The sequence below is a fragment of the Pyxicephalus adspersus genome, chromosome 8, assembly GCF_032062135.1.
Source record: "Pyxicephalus adspersus chromosome 8, UCB_Pads_2.0, whole genome shotgun sequence".
Lineage (NCBI taxonomy): Eukaryota > Metazoa > Chordata > Amphibia > Anura > Pyxicephalidae > Pyxicephalus > Pyxicephalus adspersus.
This window is the reverse complement of record NC_092865.1, coordinates 54489075-54507812: the sequence shown is the minus strand read 5'-3', so window position 1 is coordinate 54507812 and position 18738 is coordinate 54489075. Positions and strand designations below refer to the sequence as shown.

General features: G+C 42.9%; 1 protein-coding gene across 1 annotated transcript in view; it reads right to left on the bottom strand.

The window, feature by feature from the left end:
* Positions 1-4395: 4395 nt before the first annotated feature.
* The window catches only part of SHQ1 (SHQ1, H/ACA ribonucleoprotein assembly factor), a 59657-nt gene continuing 45314 nt past the window's right edge, over positions 4396-18738 (bottom strand). The window contains exon 12 of the mRNA XM_072420724.1: positions 4396-5659. Coding sequence (XP_072276825.1) covers positions 5101-5659 — 559 coding nt within the window. The 3' untranslated portion in view covers positions 4396-5100. The remainder of the gene's footprint in view (positions 5660-18738) is intronic.

Sequence of the window (18738 nt, the reverse complement as noted above, 5' to 3'; positions counted from 1 at the left end):
CTCACCATTCTCCTGCTACATCTGTCTATTTACAGCTAGGCTTGAAAGCAACAGATGCGCATTGTGTTCCACAAACCTGCCTTTTATGTATTGGCAACGTTTACCAGCATAAACAGGGCTCGATTATCCGGAATTGTCCGCACTGGGTGTGAGCGATTGTCCTTTAACGTTTTTGGCTCTGGGATAAGCCTCCTGCTGTGCGTTAGAATAACAGGCTATTTACAGCCACAGCGGGAGGCCTCTCCACACACACACAAGACAAACACGTTCTAGAGAGGCATTCCCCCTGATTCTAGGAAGAGGAAACTTTACATCCAGAGTCTTTGTACCTAGGACTGTGAATGCCAATTTGTCGAGATCATTATGGACAGGAACACGGCTAAAATAAAAATGACAAATTCCAGGCTTCAATTTTGCATTCTATTGGGGCACATGGATTGGTGCCTGTTTGTATGCAATGATCATTTTATAAAATAGCCAAAACTTGAACAAAGCATGACGTGACTAAAGGTAAAATACAGGCAAACTTTTTATTCTACTTTAACTGGTGCAAAAAAAAGGGTGAGAGCCACTCATGGGTTTTTCTGTATATCCATTGGAAAGCTTTCCTCCAACTCGCAGAAACTGACGGTTTGGATAGAAACACATGCCTTAAGGTAGAACTAAACCTGTCGCCGTTCTCCTGCAGGAAGCTGACATTTTCTTATTCCTATTCTTCTCTTCCTTCTTAGGATTTTTTGTGAACTTGAATGGCTGGGCTGGATTGATGTAACATCATTATTTCCCGGCATGTGCAGAGGAACCCGGGTATGCAAGGCCATCTCAGCTTTTTTTTTGCTAGAAACCTTGACCGATCAGGCAGGTAGGAGAGATTATTGCAGAAGGGACATTGCCTGTCCAACTCTGTAATAATAACCTGCCTGTGTTATTAAAAATGGATGTTCAGCTCTAATACTGAACTCCAGCTGCACAAATTTTAATATTTTCCAGAATAGCCACAAGGGTTTAAATGTTACATGCATGAAATGCCTTTGCAAATCCAAATATTACCTTGCAAAAGGAGAAGAGACATCATCAGATTGCAGTACATAGCCTGGACGGTGCAGTGGAATGGACCCAGCAGTTTTATCCACTACAGACAAGAGGTGGCAGATCTACGACCAGTCCCCCTGCACAAGGATGGAGAGCAGTAGGGCCAAGTCTTTATTACCGCAAGCTCCTGCACCAAGACACTTATGGACTGTCTCTGCTCACCTGCTGCTGGGACCATATTTTCCCTCATTGGACCACATTTTGTAGGTACCAACCACTGCACTGACTGACTGTCATCCAGCCATCACAATTTGGCCCTTTGTCAGTCACTTAGATTCTTACATTGTTTATCCTGCTTCCAACACATCACATCAATGTTTTGATTACTCGGTCCATATTCATAGCTGTGAATTGTTATAGAAGGGAGGTGCATGGAAGAACACGGGCAGTTCTCTGGGCACAGGGGGAGATGTATTAACATGATACAATGTACTGAAGAAAATGACTCTGAGATAAGAAGTTGATAATCACTGAGGATTATCACGGAGTAATCAGTAGCAGTAAGATAAAAGATAAACCTAAAGAAGAAAAAAAGGTCAAATAATGCTGAGCCAAATCTAAAAATTGTATCCACCTTTCAGCGTTGGTGTTAGTAGCCCTAAATTAGGAATTATAATAATAAACCATTTGTTAAAAAGTGGCAGTCTGATCACAGATCCCCTCTTCTTTGTTCCCCAATTTTCATATCCAATTTCCTTTGATATTATCAGATTTTGTGCAGTAATATTCAGTGCTTTATTCATAGTATGGAATGAAGTGCCAATCAGATTTGTATTCACTTTAATAGAGTAACTGATACTGAGGTGATCGCCAGTTTTGAAGTAAACACCACCAACCTGTATTGCGGGCTACGGCGGACATCAATGACGAAGTGATGAATAGTATCTGTACCCCGCTGCGCGCTCTCCCCCTTCCCTTGCAATTAGGATCGTTCGTCGTCCATTGTCTGTGGATCGGCCAGGGCGGTCATTCGGACGATGGGCGCTGTACACACGCCAGATTATCGGGCGGGAACCATAAGACGTGTGTACGTAGCTTAACTGTGCACAACTTTTATAAATGATGCAATGTTAATGACAGGTTAGTTCAGAAGTGACACCACCTTCTCTCAGCACCTTTCTGGCCTGTTGTGGTGCCTTGTATTAAGGCACTCCATTATTTCAAGAGTGCCGACAATGGATTAAAAACCAGACTTCTTTTTTTCTTCTATTATAAATTGGGTGATATCAATTGTACCATTGAAGCAGAAGACCTGACAGGGCGGCAGTGATCCCTTCCACCTTTTCCTACTCCAGCTTTTCTTTTAGGTCTCTTCACACTTTATTAATTTTAAATGTACCGCCAGCACTCAGCAATGGATAAAAAAAACCTAGTCTGTGCACAAATGCCTTGCAAGCTGCTGAATGGCAATACAAAGTGCCATGTGCAGAGGTAATGTGCATATAAAATGTAAATCTTAGCGCACATTATAGAGCATAATAAGAGTGAGCCGTAGCCTCAAGCTGAAACTCTTATAGGTCAGCATTATATTTACACTAAGCTGTTTTCTTTATCCCAATTTGCAAAAAAACCTGCAGAAATACATTTTGACATAAAGCAAGATACATTAATTGCATGGTTTGCTAACGGCGGAAAATAAGTAAAAGCATAGATTGTTTGCGGTGAATCTGGCGGTTGCAGAGGAGCCGGCGCTCCATTCCCTGGATCCTAATTGCCAGGAGCTCTCGCCATCCTGCTATCCCCCCCTCCTTCCTCCAGCTTATCTCCGGCAGCAGTGCCGTTCCTTATCTCACAGACAAATGGCCTGCGCACACAACTCAAACAGCAAGAGTATTTATCTCTCTGACATGCGTGTCCCTGTTTGTTTTCTGCAGCCTTGAGACATCGGCTCAATCTTCCAACATTATTTAAGACTTTGCCTGGCAGGCTCCTCAGCCGCTCTTCTGCGGTATTAATCAATTTCTGAGATGCGTTTATCACGCGGCGTAATAAATCCAGGCCTAATCAATGCCTATCTGGTGTTGACAGTGACAGAAATCTTCAGGAAAAGAAATAAACTTCAGGAAAGCAGTAAAGATACATGACCAGTGAGAGGCTTTGTCTTTTAATCCTGCTGTTCCTGTATCCACTTCCACAATGCTGGTTTTTCCACGCATCAAAGAGAATTTGAAAAGTCAATGGTACTGACCATTTTCAAAGTATTGGTAATATTTCTGGGAGGTAATTCTTCCAGAATTCTATGTCATGTAGCTTGATGTTTGTGCTCAGAAGAAACAAATACAATTGTAATAAAAGGTATGCGGACCATAGGAAAAGCTCTACGGCCAAAAAAATAGAAACCCTGCTCTCTGCAACAGAACTGGGCCTATCCCTGTCAGTTGCATAGGTGAAACTTGATCATCAGTGGCAAATCCATGGTTAGGATCCATTTGGCAGAAAAAAATCAGGCCTAGTACAGAGCAATGCATCTGCTACTAAATTTGTGACTGGCTGACCATTCCAAATGATTTTCCGTCTGGTAATTGATCATGTTTATGTACGAGATTCTCCTCTTCTGCCTTTTTTTCTTGAAAAAAATGCAGTGTTAGAAATGATCACATTTTAATAAGTCAATATTCAACAACAAATCTGATCCAGGCAGATCCAATGGGAAACTCACAAACCTCCCTTTAGTGTCACTTTGGTTCCAATTACTTTATCGGGTCCAAAGTGAAAAAAATCCTCTGTGTACAGTGGATGTGAACCTGAACACAAAAAATTCTTCAAAAATCATCAAAAAATAGTCTCTAATGTAGATTTTAAAGAAGGTTTCAAAGAGTTGTTTTTTTTTAAACTGCAGTGTCCAAATAAAATAAAACCTGGTGATTCTGCCTTTAGGGTCATTAATCAGGCACTTCCTGTCTTAGGTTGACAATGCTCTGTCCTGCTTCTTATATGTCCTTCAGGGTTATCACCCGATCCTAATAAAGACTTCATGTAACCGTGGCTAAAAACATTGCACCCACTGGGTTCACTGTTGACACCATCAAAAACCCCCAAGCCCCTTTTAGCTGGACGCACAACCCGACACGTTTCAGTAACCTCCCAGCTGTTTTTTGAGTAGTTACTAAAAAGTTGATCACAATATGGGGGCTTCCACCCATCTACAATTTCTTCTTACCTGGCATTAAAAAAATTCCTGGGTTGAACACTGACAACCCTGGAAACGCCATGCAGCCATCGGTGAAGACAGAAAAGTGAAGTGGCTACAGGAGATTGACAAAGCTGTTCTGAAAAAAGGGTTAAATAAACAGTGAACATACATTTAGAAAATGTACATTTTTATTATACACATTGCTTCAGGAAACGAAATTCTGTTAGGGATTACTTCAAAATAAGTCCTAACTTACTAAAAAAAAATGCAAACCAGGTCATGGCCAGGTTTTTTGGATTCTGCACTTCCAGGACCGGTGAGCTGGTAGACTTTTCAGAGCAGAGAATTTGAAGGTGTACAATGGATTGACTAGGACACACCTCAAATCATACGGAGGAACATAGAAGATGGGTGGTAAGGGTGATAAATGCAAACTGGAAATCCCCAGTACATATTTTATAGCTGATATGAACTTTAATACAGTTAATGCAGTAACAATAAAAAAAAAAAAAACTTTGAAATATAAAGCTAGTTTAAGTACGTGTATTCAGTTTTTGTTTTTCACAATGGCAAAGAGTAATTAAAAAAACACCCCACCATTGAATATTGTGAATCAAAGCTTCCTTTGTAACAAGGTGGATCACTTTGGTAAACAAACTAGCGGTAATTTTCACACTGATCTGTGTAATCCTTTACACTCTGCCAGTCTTTTATGGCTGTTCTGCTTCACTTAGGAGATTGATTGTATGCCGTGGAACACATCTCATGCATTAATGAAGTAGCCACCATACGGGGCTATCATTTATCCTTAATGAAAACCCATCCAAAGCTCTTCTTGTGGGTCACACCATCCTTAATGAGAGCGACGGGACGGATCAGTCAATATGTAATAGAGTGTCGTCGTCTTCGGAATGCAGTACTATAAGCAGAGGATTTTTGCAAGGGGTCACCTCTAACAAGTGACTGACGGGTCTCTGTGGTTCGGTACATTCTGGATGATGTTCGGTGCTGTCTGTTCCTTTCTCCTCTGCGACACTGTGCTGACAGGGGACTTGTGGGGCGCTAATTGCCACGTGCCCTGTCACATCAGGTGCCGGGGTTGGGGAAGGTTCTGCATTTGCAGCAGCAGGTTGGCCGGGTGTTATCTCCAGAGCCTGTACCAGAGGCGTCTCATGCAATTCTTCAGTTTCTGATTCCTCGTAGCTGCTGCCGCTATCGTCGGACGAAGAGTATTCAGATGAGGAACTGCTGGAAGTCTCAGACGTAATGAGGGCTGCGGGCTGCCTGGGAACGTTGTCTGCAGTCTCCAGCAATTTTTCCTCCTCCTGTACCAGACTGGCAGCTTCCTCTAACTCTTCCAATTCCAAGCCCAGGTCTGCTTTGGAGAGGCTGGCAGCCTGGAGCAAGTCTGCAAGAGCCACCACTTTCTTGGACCTGATAAAGGAGCGGGGAAAGAAGAAAAAACACTGTTAGTGCCAAGGGGTAGGAAGACAGAAAAATACACACAGTTACCGTGTCTTTATATTAGCATACTGAATGGGATGATCTGTTCCTGAACTGTACAGTACACAGGGAGCTGACTAGCAGGATGGGAGCCTACAATGCTGAGCTCATCAGTGTGCTGAACCCCGCTAGCCAATCACAGCCTGGGGGTGGTCCTTGACCAAGCTATATTGCTTTAAGTGCAGTACAGAAGAATAAGGTCAGCTCCCACCTAACCATAGCTAGTGACTAGATCACAGTGATGTCATAGGACTTTTTTTTTTTTTAAGCTGAAGATCCGAAATCTTATGAGTGAACTGCCTTCCCGAGGTCACTCTTTCATAGGCATGGCAGGCAAAAGACTAAGAATATAGTTAATATTTTTTTCTAGTGTATTTACATTGGGCCCTAAAATATTTTGTTTTATCTGTCTGAATAGTGCAAGAAAAAGGCCAAAAAACGGTTGATCCCACCAGACCCATGTGACCTCTTTCTGTATTGCATTTTTATAAGGCATCATTGTTCTCAGCTACCTTTGGCTAGATTATGGAGAAAAGCAGGGGAGGTTTTTTATACTCTAAATCAGGGGAATAGCCTAAAGCTTTGAACACACGTCAGATAATAGTCCTGACATTGATCATCAATCCAAGGCTGATTGATGAAAAGCCAAAGAGGAATGATCGCTGTTCACATATTATGGAGGAGAGTGCAGGTTGCAGCTTGCTCATTCTTCCCCTTCCTCTCTCCTTAGAACAGAGTGAACTCCTACAGTACAGTAAGTGAGCGTTGTCACCTTAGAACAGGAAATGTGTAACTGGCAATGCTGAGCCGCAGCTGGCACATCTAAGGACTGCTGAGCTGCAATCTATCACATTTGTGTTTCGGATGTTATCAGTGCGTAGGATCACACAGTGCTGGACACTGCAACCGCTGAGACATCTGTGTGCAATCTGCTGCATCACACACACACAATCTATTGGACGAACTCCGCATTCCCAGGAAAATGGTTTGCAAACAGGGACTGTTTGCCTTCACATTGTAATGTGTTTCATGAAGGACCACATCTTGCTGTCTGGTCTACACCGGATAGGGGGGTTAAAATTGTCCCATCTATGGTCATGGATGAGACAAGCATTTGTTATTCTCTTCATTGTCTAAAGCTGGAAAAAGTCAGCTGACAGAGCATCTACACAGATTTATTGCCGGGTGTGAGAGATAACATTGGGATCAGTGAAGTGTTATTGCTCTTCAGTCTACAGATGTCAGAAGATTGTCACTGAAAATGATCTTCTGTGATTGTTTCCAGTGACGGATGAATGAATGAGTGCTGTACACACAGCACCATTTTGTTCTATAGAGAGGGGAGGGGTGGGAGGAGCAAGTGGAACCCTGGTGTGCTCTCCTCCATAGGAGTGAACAGCCACTGTTTACTGAGGTGCATTGATAAACGACTTTAGTAAATTGATGAACAAGGCCAGGGGACCGATTTTCACATATCAGATTTTCAGTACTGTTCATGTTGAGCAACAACCATCTTATGCTGGGTGGATTAAACATCACTTCCCCTCCAGTGGCAGATCTAGCCACCAATAGGCCCCTATGGAGAATTGACTTGGGCCCTCCCACGTCAGTGACAGGGCTGCTGAGGGGGCCCTTGTTGAATGAGGAGGATCTGGGGCTCTCCTGCAATGACACATTTTGCACCTTCTTATGTTCTCCCCTGTAACAGCAGGACAAGAAATGAGGGGAGCAGCAGCTACGTTGAAGAAGGAAGAAGTAGTATTAACGTAGCAGAAGTTTGATTCCAGTCTTTGTCCCCACAGGAAGAAAAAAGAAATCTGCTTGGTAGGGGACACAGCTCTCCAATACAACCTAGGCATAGGTACCAATGTGTACAGCTATGTGCCAATGTCCATGCCGGGCTGCATTCTGCTCCGTGCCTTGTGCTGGCCTCCTGGCATGCAGATATTTCAATGTTCTGCCTGAGATGAAGATGAGGATCTGTTTGCAGTTAGAAGCAGCTGGAGAGATCACAAGTGGCCCTTCCAGGGGGAGACTGACAATAACAAAGTGTAATCCCGCTTTCCTCTCATTCCATTCCTGTGACATTACCGAACTGGAATTAGAAGAAAGACGAGCTGGAGATTAAGCGGCTCCAGCCCTGACCTAAAACGAATATGTGAACCTGGCCTGGGGGAAAAAGTGGCCCTGAGCTTCAGAGGCTCTACAAGTACCAGCAACAAAGATTACCTAAGACTACTCTAATAATGAGTTTAGACTGTGGTTGCCCAGTAGAGCAGTGGTTTGATCAGGACAATATCAGGACATATGATGGATTTACCCATGATTGGCATTATAGCCAGGTAAAAGAATAAAAAGGTAGCATTTCCTTATTCTCCCCTCCCCAGCGATCAACATTAAGCAATCCAGCAGGGTCTGATCTGTGTCCAACATTTGTAAACATGAGAACTGCAATTGTGCCATCTCTGAGCCCCATTTCACCCTGGGGTGAGCTAACCCTGAATGAAACACGAGCAAGGATGGTGCCATCCAACCAATTGGGCTTGCTTCCTTTTCTTTCTCATTCCAGCAGCCACTGTAGGCACTGGCCCTCGTCAGGCTGATTTATTTTTTCATCTGGTATCTACAGAACAGAAGCAGGCAAGAATTAACAATGAAACTTGGTAACACTTTTGCAATATCTAACACCTGCATAGAGATAGTTTTCATTTACTACTATTTCACTACCGTTCTTGCTTGGACCCTTGCATACACATTTGTATGCAACATCACCATATGCGTGCTCACCGTCCTGCAGCTACCGATCGTTTATAAATCTTCTAGAAAGACCCGGTTTCATTTCCGCCACACGGCCCTCGCTAACCTTGGAGGCACGCGGCGCTGACATCAGAGCAATCAGCCCATAATGTAATACACAAGTCCCCGGAGAAAAAGCTGAGGTGCGCATTCTCTCGGCTGAATGGCTTTTAAGAGCTTCATATTCCCTCTCCCAGGAGGATAATCATTTAACATGTCACAAAACTTTGCTGTCTATCCTCTAATAGGATTTTATTTCTTGCTGCAATCTCCCCGGCGCTTCAGGAGGTGATGGCGGAGTCTGATACTGAGTGTGGCCACCTCTGCTGTGCCCCATCTGTAAAGGTCAATGGTGGTCCATGGTTGGAGGAGGTCATCATGGGCGTATTAGGCGGATATTTTAATGGAGGCATCCAAGAGAATTTACAGACAAAATGTCTTTTGTATCAAAACCCCAAACAAAAGTTTTATATATTGCAGCTTGCAAGTCCTGACATGTGGTGGCTGCATTTGTTTTAATTTTTTTTTTCAAGCTGCCTCATAATCCTGCCAGTAACAACTTCCTGTCACAGAAACAGGTGAGCCCAATAGAAGATCTTCCCTCTATTCCTGTTCTGACCACAATACATGACAGAGCTAATCGTCCCCAAACCTAATATGGCCCTTGGTGCACTGGTCTCTGCGGATACCAAAAAATGGGCTAAAATTCCTCCCACTGACACCAACAATGGGGCACTTTCCCTCCCACTGGAATCAATGATGGGGCACTATTACTCCCAACAATAAAGACACTATTCCCCCCTTTGGAGCAATGATGGGGCACAATTATTCCCAATGACACCAAAGATTGGGCACTTCTCCTCCCACTAAAGCCAAAGATGGGGCACTATTCCTCCTACTAACGATGAAGGGGCTCATTCCTCCCACCGATAAAAATGATGGGGCACTATTCTTTCCACTGGCAGTAATAATGGGACACTATTCCTCTTATTGTGACTGATGATGGGGCACAACTCCTTCCATTGGCACCAATCATGTGGCACTATTCCATCCACTGGTACCAATGATGGAGCACAATTTCTCCCACTGACACCAATGATAGGGCACTGATCCTCCCATTGGCACCATTGATTAGGCAAAAGTCCTTCCACTGCACCAATGATGAGGCACAATTCCTCCCACTGGCACCAATGATGAGGCAAAAGTCCTTTCACTGCACCAATACTGTCCTTTCACTGCATCAGTACTGAAGCCAGAGAATCAGCACGATCATCAAACGGTCGTCCTTTTCAGATAAAGAGCCCAGCATCAGCAGCCTCTATATTCCCTTCTGACAGGTATCCCTTTAAAGAGTCCTCATCACTCGTTCGTGCTGCTTATCCCAAGCCTACGCATTGCCCAATTAAGGCTAATCATTGGCGGTCCTCTAATTATGAGCCGCGCTCCTGATTTCAGGTCATTTTTCAACTGCACGAAGGCGATAATGAGTGCTTCAGGCATTCGCAGGAGCTCGTTATCACAAAGGGAGATTTTCCAGTGCTCTTCTGATGTTCAATCGCCAAGGATCCAAAGAACCGCACATATGCCGCGGTAAGTGCCAGCGTGAGGACTGCTATGTGTCCCGGGCACACTATCTCCCAGTCAGTAGGGTTCAGGAGGACATTCGTCTATCTCTGGCCTGATTGAGCAGAAATATTTCACATCCTGTGACAGTCCCTCACCCCGTGTGAATAACTTCATGATTCCGTAACAAAATTTCTCTTTACGGAGGCACGGCTCTCGAGTGATTGCTGGCAATTATCGTGTGCAGTTCGCAGCTGCCGTCTGGAGATCCGACTTGGATATGAAGAGGTGAGGTGAGGACAGCGCGGGGTACAGATGTAACCAATTTAGCATTCTCAATGGTACCTTTTAGTGGGGTTGGAAAAAACACATTTAGGGATTAACCTAGCTGCTAAAGGAAACTGCGAGGGCTGCGAGCTTCATTACTGCTCTGAAAAACACAGGAGGGGAGCGGGAGGCGTTGCTCCTAGCAACCACATTCCAGTGGTTAGTTTCCTAATGCAGCAGTATTCATAAAGCCGTGTGCTGGGTTGAAGAGCACTTACTTATGCGAGTAAGGGATTTACCAGGAAATCCTTCTGGCAAGCGTTAAGTGAAGCACATATTGGAGACTATTGTTTTACCCAGCTCATATGTTTGACTATGTATGGCTCCTGGACATTTTATTAATGAAGAATGAAAAGGTATTGCCTGGAGCTCCCCCAGCTGATAAAATTCAGAACTGCAGTGTGACCATCTATGCAAAGGCAGTGCATTGGAACCGCTCAAAGAAAGAACATCAACCAGATAAACAAAGGGCCTGATTTATTACAGCTCTCTAAGACTGGAGAAGATAGGCTATGATGGGAGAACTAGATTGTAAGCTCTTCGGGGCAGGGTCCTCTCCTCCTATATCACTCTCTGTATTAGTCTGTCATTTGCAATCCCTATTTAATGTACAGTGCTGCGTAATATGTTGGCGCTATATAAATCCTGTTTATTAATAATATTAATAATAACTTGCATGACTGAGCAAAACTGGAATGGATATTCTAAAAATCATTTGCTATCAGAAAGATGTTTTTATTCCTGGACCAGATCCATTCCAGGTTTGCTGGAGCACCCAGGTTCTTCCATGATAGTCCTATCTTCTGCAGTCTTGGTGAACTTTAACAGATCAGGTTTAAAGTGTCCCAGTATACAGCTTTTATACGTAACACAATCTGTATTTATTTCTGCCTATTGTAACTGAATTAAAGACTAAGTGTACTTTTGATAAAGAACAGTTATATTTTTATAGCCATGACAGGAAACCAGTGGAGGCATTAAGGCACAAATACACTGCCAGGCAATTTTGTGACCCCAGGGGCATTTTGCCATAATTTACACAGTGGCACAGTGTACTGCACATATTATGGCAGACATAATTGGGAAAAGGATATTTTCCAGCTCTGCAATGTATCCACTCCCCCCGCCATTGGTGCTTCCAGCTTCTCTCAGGTTTTCTTTTGGGTCAGGAGATTCCATTGGTCAGGTTGACGTAAAGAAAGCATGTGGGGGTTACTTTCTCTCAGCACAGAATCATGCAGAGACTGCACACTGAACTACACATATGCAGCTCAACTCATAGTGGTCGGAAAAAGATCTTTGGCAGTAAAAATTCTGACAAACTCTTCTGACATTAAAAAGCTTGAGAGGAGTTGGCAGTAAACTGAGCTACTGATGCTACCCAGTGAACAGCTTAGGTTTGTTTAGTTCTCCGTCACCCCTTTCAGGACAAGCTCATACAGCTCCCTAGAGGGGCAGTAGGAGTATAATTTCTTGGAGTCTGTGCTATTTGAACTGAACTGTCTTCATGCCTTGTATATCATTGATCATATTAGAAATTGCAAGACTGTGTAGGAGGTAGCAAATAGAATGTTCTAAGTGCATTCCAATATGTCCAGCAGGTGTGTTTCAGAATGGCCCATAAGATATAAGTAATGTACCGTATTTTTCGCCCTATAAGACGCTCTGGAATATAAGATGCACCCAATTTTAAAGGAGAAAAATCTAGAAAAAAAAGATTCTGAAAGATTATTCCCCTTCTGATCACTCATGTGCCATTCATACCGGTATTCCCCTTCTGATCACTCATGTGCCATTCAAATTCCCTTTCTGATCACTCTATGCCTTTCAAATTCCCTTTCTTATCACTCTGTGTCATTCAAAATTCCTTTCTGATCACTCTGTCATTCAAATTCCCCTTCTGATCACTCTGTGCTTTTTTTCCACTGTACGGCAGTTAGGACAGGGAACAGCAGGTGGCGCTGTGCCGGCTTCTTTCGCTCTGCTTTACAGACAGGAGAAGACACGTGCTGCTGCCAGAGAGAAGAGGAGACAGACGCTGCTGCAGCCAGAGACATACGCAGGATCGGGTATCAGGTGAGTATATTATTTTAGTTATTTTATCACACCTTTGTAGTATAGGACGCACTAACTTTTCCCCCCCAGTTTTGGGGAAGAAAAAGTGCGTCTTATACTGCAAAAAATACGGTAGTTTCATATCAGACTGTGCATGAGAGGTCATATTAAGGATGTTGCAGCATTGTCCGCAGGAGCATTCCAGCATGGATGGCAGATTAATTTTTTGCATTGCCCATAGGTGAGTTTTAGCCTCACCAGCAGCTGAGCTTCAGTCACTGTCACTGGCAGGTGTGTTCCAGTATGGCCGGCAGGCGTGTTTCAGTATGGCTCAGTATGGCTATGGTAAGATATTTGTAATGTAGTTTTTATGTCAGACTTTATGTTTGAAAGGTTGCAATTAGGATATTTCAGCATGGCAGGCAGGTAGATAGATGGCAGAATAATTTTTTACTGCCCATTGGTGAGTTCTAGCATAGCCAGCAAAAAAATTCCAGCAGGTGAGTTCCAGCGCTGCCAACAGGTGCACCCCAAATTGCCAAATTATCAAAATCGCTGTAAAACCAGGGTATAAAATAAACCTTCTCAACATTCAATTTGTGCTACATTCATCTCAGAGCTCAGTCAATTTCAACTAAGGTGTATCGTTAATAAAACAGACCACAAGTGCCTACAAATAACAGAGTTTAAAAATATGTTACATGAACTAATAGATATTTTTAAATCTGCCTGAAGTATCTCTTCAAATAAAGCCTAAAGCCTTCGGTTTTCAGGAAATCCTATGCAGAATGGTTCCTTTCTCAGCCCTGGCATCGATGATCAGAAAAGCTCCACACTTGCTAGTAATGTATATTCATCTAAGCAACCACCCACCGAGATCAGATGTAAGCCCGGATTCCGCAGGACCTCAGAGAAGTGCTCACATACATTAAACATTCAGCGTGTCAGAGGAACAAAATTGTAACAGAAGTCCCATTGCAGGTCAGCTCCCGCTGCCAGTTTCATCTTCCTTGTCTGTGTGCCAAGGGAAACAAGTCTGCCTTTTGACACCGTGCATGCAAAAATCCAGAGGCTAGCCTACGATTCCAAAACCGTATCTGGTTGATGAGTGTAAAAGAGCCAGAGTATTGTTCTACTGCTTAAAATGACGGCTGATGGTTCAAATATTAACCTGCTGCCATTTAATAGCAGGAGACCTGGGAAAATTGTCACAGTGAGGCTCCAATGGTTACAGCAAAAGGTTTTACAGCTGATCATTATTAAGGCAATAATGACAAATTCTACTCCGTTTGGATGCTTGGAGGAGAACTGCTGGAAGGCAAAATTCGGGCTAAAAAAAATGGAAAAAACCTGGCCCTTAGGTGGTATGATCATAACACCAAGCTGAAAAAAAGGTTCTGGTTGTCATTCAACAAGAAAGAGAGCCAGTCATTGGAGTTGAATATTGGAAAGCTTCCTCAGGAAACTCCAGGTTGTTTAAGATCCCTTTACCAAGTATAGACAGGGGCCATTTCAGGCAAAAATGGGGTTCTTGGAAAATAAGGAGCTGGGGACCTAAATGCACAGCCGATTTGCCAATTAGCCCCCCCCCCAAAAAAAATAGAGGTGCTGGGCAGTTGCCAGTTTGACCCTCCCAAACCTGCGTATAGGCAACATACGGATTGAAGCAACACTACACATTATAGGCATTTCGTAGGCACTGAGATACTCCAACTGTTTGTTCTGTTTCTCCATTTTAGCCCACTTAGGGGGCAAAAAATGTCACAGAGAGGCACAGTCAATTGCCTCGTTTGCACAATAAAGTTTTGTACGCACAGGAAGACATAGCATATCTGCTCCTATTGTAAAGGGGACGTGACAACGTCCAAAGATTGGCCACTATCTGTGACTATAGTGTGGCACAGAATCTCGCAGCGGTGGTAGAATTTCCGTAAGTTGCTTTTTATGGTTCAAAAAAATTGGTGGGGACTTTTTCATTGTTTTTTTCTTTTTGAATAGCAGCAATGGTTCCTGGATATGATCAGTCCCCTACAGATGAATATTCTAGCTGCATGAAGGTCTCTTTAACCCGCTTTAGCTCCGATGAGGACCGAATAGATAGGTGTAGACATTTCTGCACAGTCGCCAGCTCATGTGAATGACACCAGTCACAGCTCACAATAGGCAGATCACGAACTTCTAAAGGAACTGAACAGACTGTGGACCCATAATTGTATTATCTTAATGCAAGCAGAGGAGGCAGTGGCCCGTTTGATAAGCTCACTTAGCAGGGGGATGGAACAACTTGATGACATCCTGGCATGACCTCAGGGGTTAAAGATGTAATTTTCCATCTGGCGAAACTTGGCTCAGGCCTGCAGCCTGCCACCACCTGCTGTTCAGCGCCGGAGGTTGTGCGCAATCCGCTGACAATGAAATCGCTGCGGAAGGTGTTGTTCCGGCTCAAATCTTCCCTCCGACAAATCCTCCAATCTGTTTGCGTTACAATCACATTCCGCATTCAGCGGAGGAGCTGTCGCTGCAGCGATGCCTAATCTACATGACGTGAGAGGATAATATACATATGGCACATTTTTGCTTAATTTCACAGAAAAATAACCTGTCAAAACAGAGAAATGGAAACCCCTATAAATGCCAATTTAGTTTTCTAAAAGTGAATTGCGTGCTGGAGAGCAGGCTGACTTACCCCCAGGGTTTTTTAGTTTCAGACCGCTAGTCTGCCCAATATTGATAGCTTAGTTCCATGTAGATAAAGCAGATTTCTAGCAGAGCTCCAGACAAACAGCTAAATAAAGAGAAGACTCACATCAGGGAGCTGTCTTATCTGTCAAAAGATTTGTATATGCATCCAGTCCTGAGGTTTGCAGGTCCCTGCAACACAGCATGTTAACAAATAGAACACCTTCAGGCCTGTCACTGGACAGTGGAGGAGCAGCAATAGACAGATAAGGACATCCATCTGATCTCTCCTGTCAGCATATGAAACATTTATACACACTTAATATATACAGTACATTGCAGCAGAAGGATCTCTTGAAATTGTTTTGTAACAAATGAAGAAATTTTACCAAAGAAAAGAAAACCACCGGGAAATTACATTATAAAAAGTCTGTGAGCCAACTGGATTCCGATGCTTCATGGTGCACAAGTAGGACAAATATGAATCTTTAGTTATTAATATTTCTAGACAGTATTTATAGTGCCAACTTATTACGCAGCAGTTTACAAAGCCCATGGTCATATCACTAACTACTAAAAGATTAGGTGTCTGGTCATGTGATCTCTGTTAAAAGGGGGGAAATCTGAACTCTGATACTTTAGGAATGATCAAACGGCCAAGTTTTTGGTTATGTTAGTGGTACTAGGTTGGGAGCAAAGCACTACTGCATTGGCATTTGTTGCGGTGCACTACCATTTTCACGAGATTAACTAAATTAGAACAAGTCCCTAGAAGGGGAAGTAGCTTAATCCTCCATCACATAGGGATAAGGACTGAAATTGGTGCAAAGAAGTCACATTTTCTGTACTGGTAGAGTCCTCTGAATCAGAAACACACTGCTTACAAGTACAATCAGTAGTGGGACATGGTCCTTCAACAACCAAGGCAAAAAAGGCCAAAATGCACCCCCATGAACCACTTCAACAGCATAGGTTTCAAGTTTGGCCCTTTAGTTGTTTCCCCCTTTGCTGAAAAACCCAAAGTAGGCGGCTTTTCTTCTTTTCCTTTACCCCACCCTCTAGCAGGACGCCGATATTACCCAGGTTTACAGGTAACTGTTGTAGTTAAGGTTATTTTGTCCAACTTTGTCTAACATTATTATTATTTTTTTTTTACAGTATTTATCAAGCTCCCAACAATGAAACAGAAGAGAGGACCATGCTCTCAGAGGAGAGTCTAAACTCTATACCAGACTTTTTCAAGCCTTCTAACATGAGGGGGACCCTTGAAATAACTTTCAGGTCTTTAGGGAACCCCTAATATAATTACTATACCCACAGCTCACCATACATTAGTGTGGTGGTCAATAGGAAGAATGCCTCTTACATTGCTGGCCATTGGGAAGAATGTCACCCTTACAAATAGCGAAAAGATCATTGGTGTCACTTAAACTGACCTGAGATGTGCAAATTGCTTATTGCTCATCCCCGGTTTAGAAACACAGTTCTTTACAGTCCATAAACAATGACTGATTTTTTTAAAAAATGTCTTGCTCTGCAAAAATAAAAGACAAAAAGAAATAAAAAAACAAAACCCTTATCTTGCACAGGAAAAAGGAAGCACAAAAAGATCCAAGACTATTAAAAACACCCAGCGGTCCAAGCCAGACCGTTTACACATCTATGGATAAGGAAAAGATTTCAGGATTAAAAGGGAGGAAAAAAAATCTCAATTTGGAAACAGCTGCTCTAATAAAATATAAGGGAGTGCGCCTGTCTGTGTACAATCGGCTTCAACAAAGCTTCTCCCCGGAGAGCACAGGAGTGAAAAGATGCAGTTTTGCACATGCTTGCACAAAGCCTGCCAAGCAATGGGTCTAATCAACGCTGAAAACATTAGCTGACAATACAGAGACACACTGAGATCACTCGAGAGTGGCAGAGAATCTCTTCACCGATAAAGAAAGACATTTCCATCCAGTGGAAAAAGACTTAACCCACTGGATGTCCAAAAGCTTAGGGTGGTCACACAGCCAATTGTCTTCTTAATCGTCCACTTCAAGATGTTCTTCACTAAATGCTTTAACCTTTAAATGAGGCCACCCAGCGTGAAAATGCAGACTAAGAAGCCCTTATCATCTATTTGCCCTTCAGTCACCCTTGATGGAGCAGCCAGTGTTGGAATGGAAGGCTATTTTATAGTAAGTGCAATAGAATAGTGCCACCTAGTGATTGAACAACTATGAAAACTGGTGGTACTCGGTATTACTGGTATTTTAATCTCAGCGGAGTAAACAAAGTACTTATAGTAATGCTGGCTACAAAATACACATTCTTTCTTTCCATTTTCATGTTGAAATTTCATATAGACTAAGTGCACATCTGCGTGTCGCAGTAATGTTTCCTCACTCATAACCTTGTCACATGAATGGCCTTTCTCGTCCTATTGGACTTGATCCTACTTTCTGCTCATTTAAAAGAGCACTCAAAAACCATCTTTCAAACTTGCCTAACTATTTTCTTCTGAGTCTTAAAACCCTCAATACTCACCCACCAATCCATATCTCCCTCCTATTGTGTGATACTTCCCCCACCTCTTAGATTGTAAGCTCTTCGGGGCAGGTTTATCTCCTCCTTTGTCACGGTCTGTATCTCTCTGTCATTTGCAACCCCTATTTAATGAACAGTGCTGTGCAATATGTTGATTATTTATTGATAATAATTTTAATATTAATGTGAGGCTACACAGAGATCATATAGGAAGTGCTTTCACTTTAACCAAGCTTCAAGCTAAGAATAACTTGATTCTTGTAAAAATCCTGCTAATTAATTGTTTAAAGTGACAGCCCTACCATTAAAATCTGTCCTTGTAAACCCCCTACTGAAACGAAAGTTTGCCTTAAGGGCATCCACAAGTCATTGGAGTGTGCTTTAAGCTTTGAACATACCTAGTAAAAGCTTCCTGTACACACTGCTCTCTCATAGCAAAGCCGTTAAAGTGGGCCACATATAAGCTGGAGATATAAAGTGGGAGATATATAAGCTGCCATTGCTGAACCCATTACAAAGAATGTTAATTGCATGGATGTAAAGCTGATCTTTTGGATTCAGTAATCTCAGCCACACACCAGAAACAAGCATGGAGATGTGTAGCAAGTTAGGTGCCAATTACCCGATTACCTGAGCTGTTTACTCATTTTGGATCTGGGATTCAGAAAGTATTAAAGACCTCTAGAGGGTCCACGGGTCAGCAATGGCAGCTTACATCAACACTCAGTATTGGTACACATGTTGCATTGTTCTGCATAGGTAAAGCCCAAGCTCCCTTGTAATGATCATACACTTCACCACTGACCATTATGCCTGTTCTCCAACCGGGGCCACAGGATGAAGTCAATCTGTTACAAGATACTAATGTCAACGGTCTCTCAAACAGAGATGTTTCCTATTTTAAAGTGAAATGAAACCTTAAAAATTAAACAAAAAATGTGACCAGGCAGGTTCTTTGTTGCAGGAGGACAGATGATGTCCCTTCTGCAAAAAATATAAATAAACTTACCCTCACTACATCACAGGTACCTACATCTTTGCCTGGTCTTCCTCTGGATTTT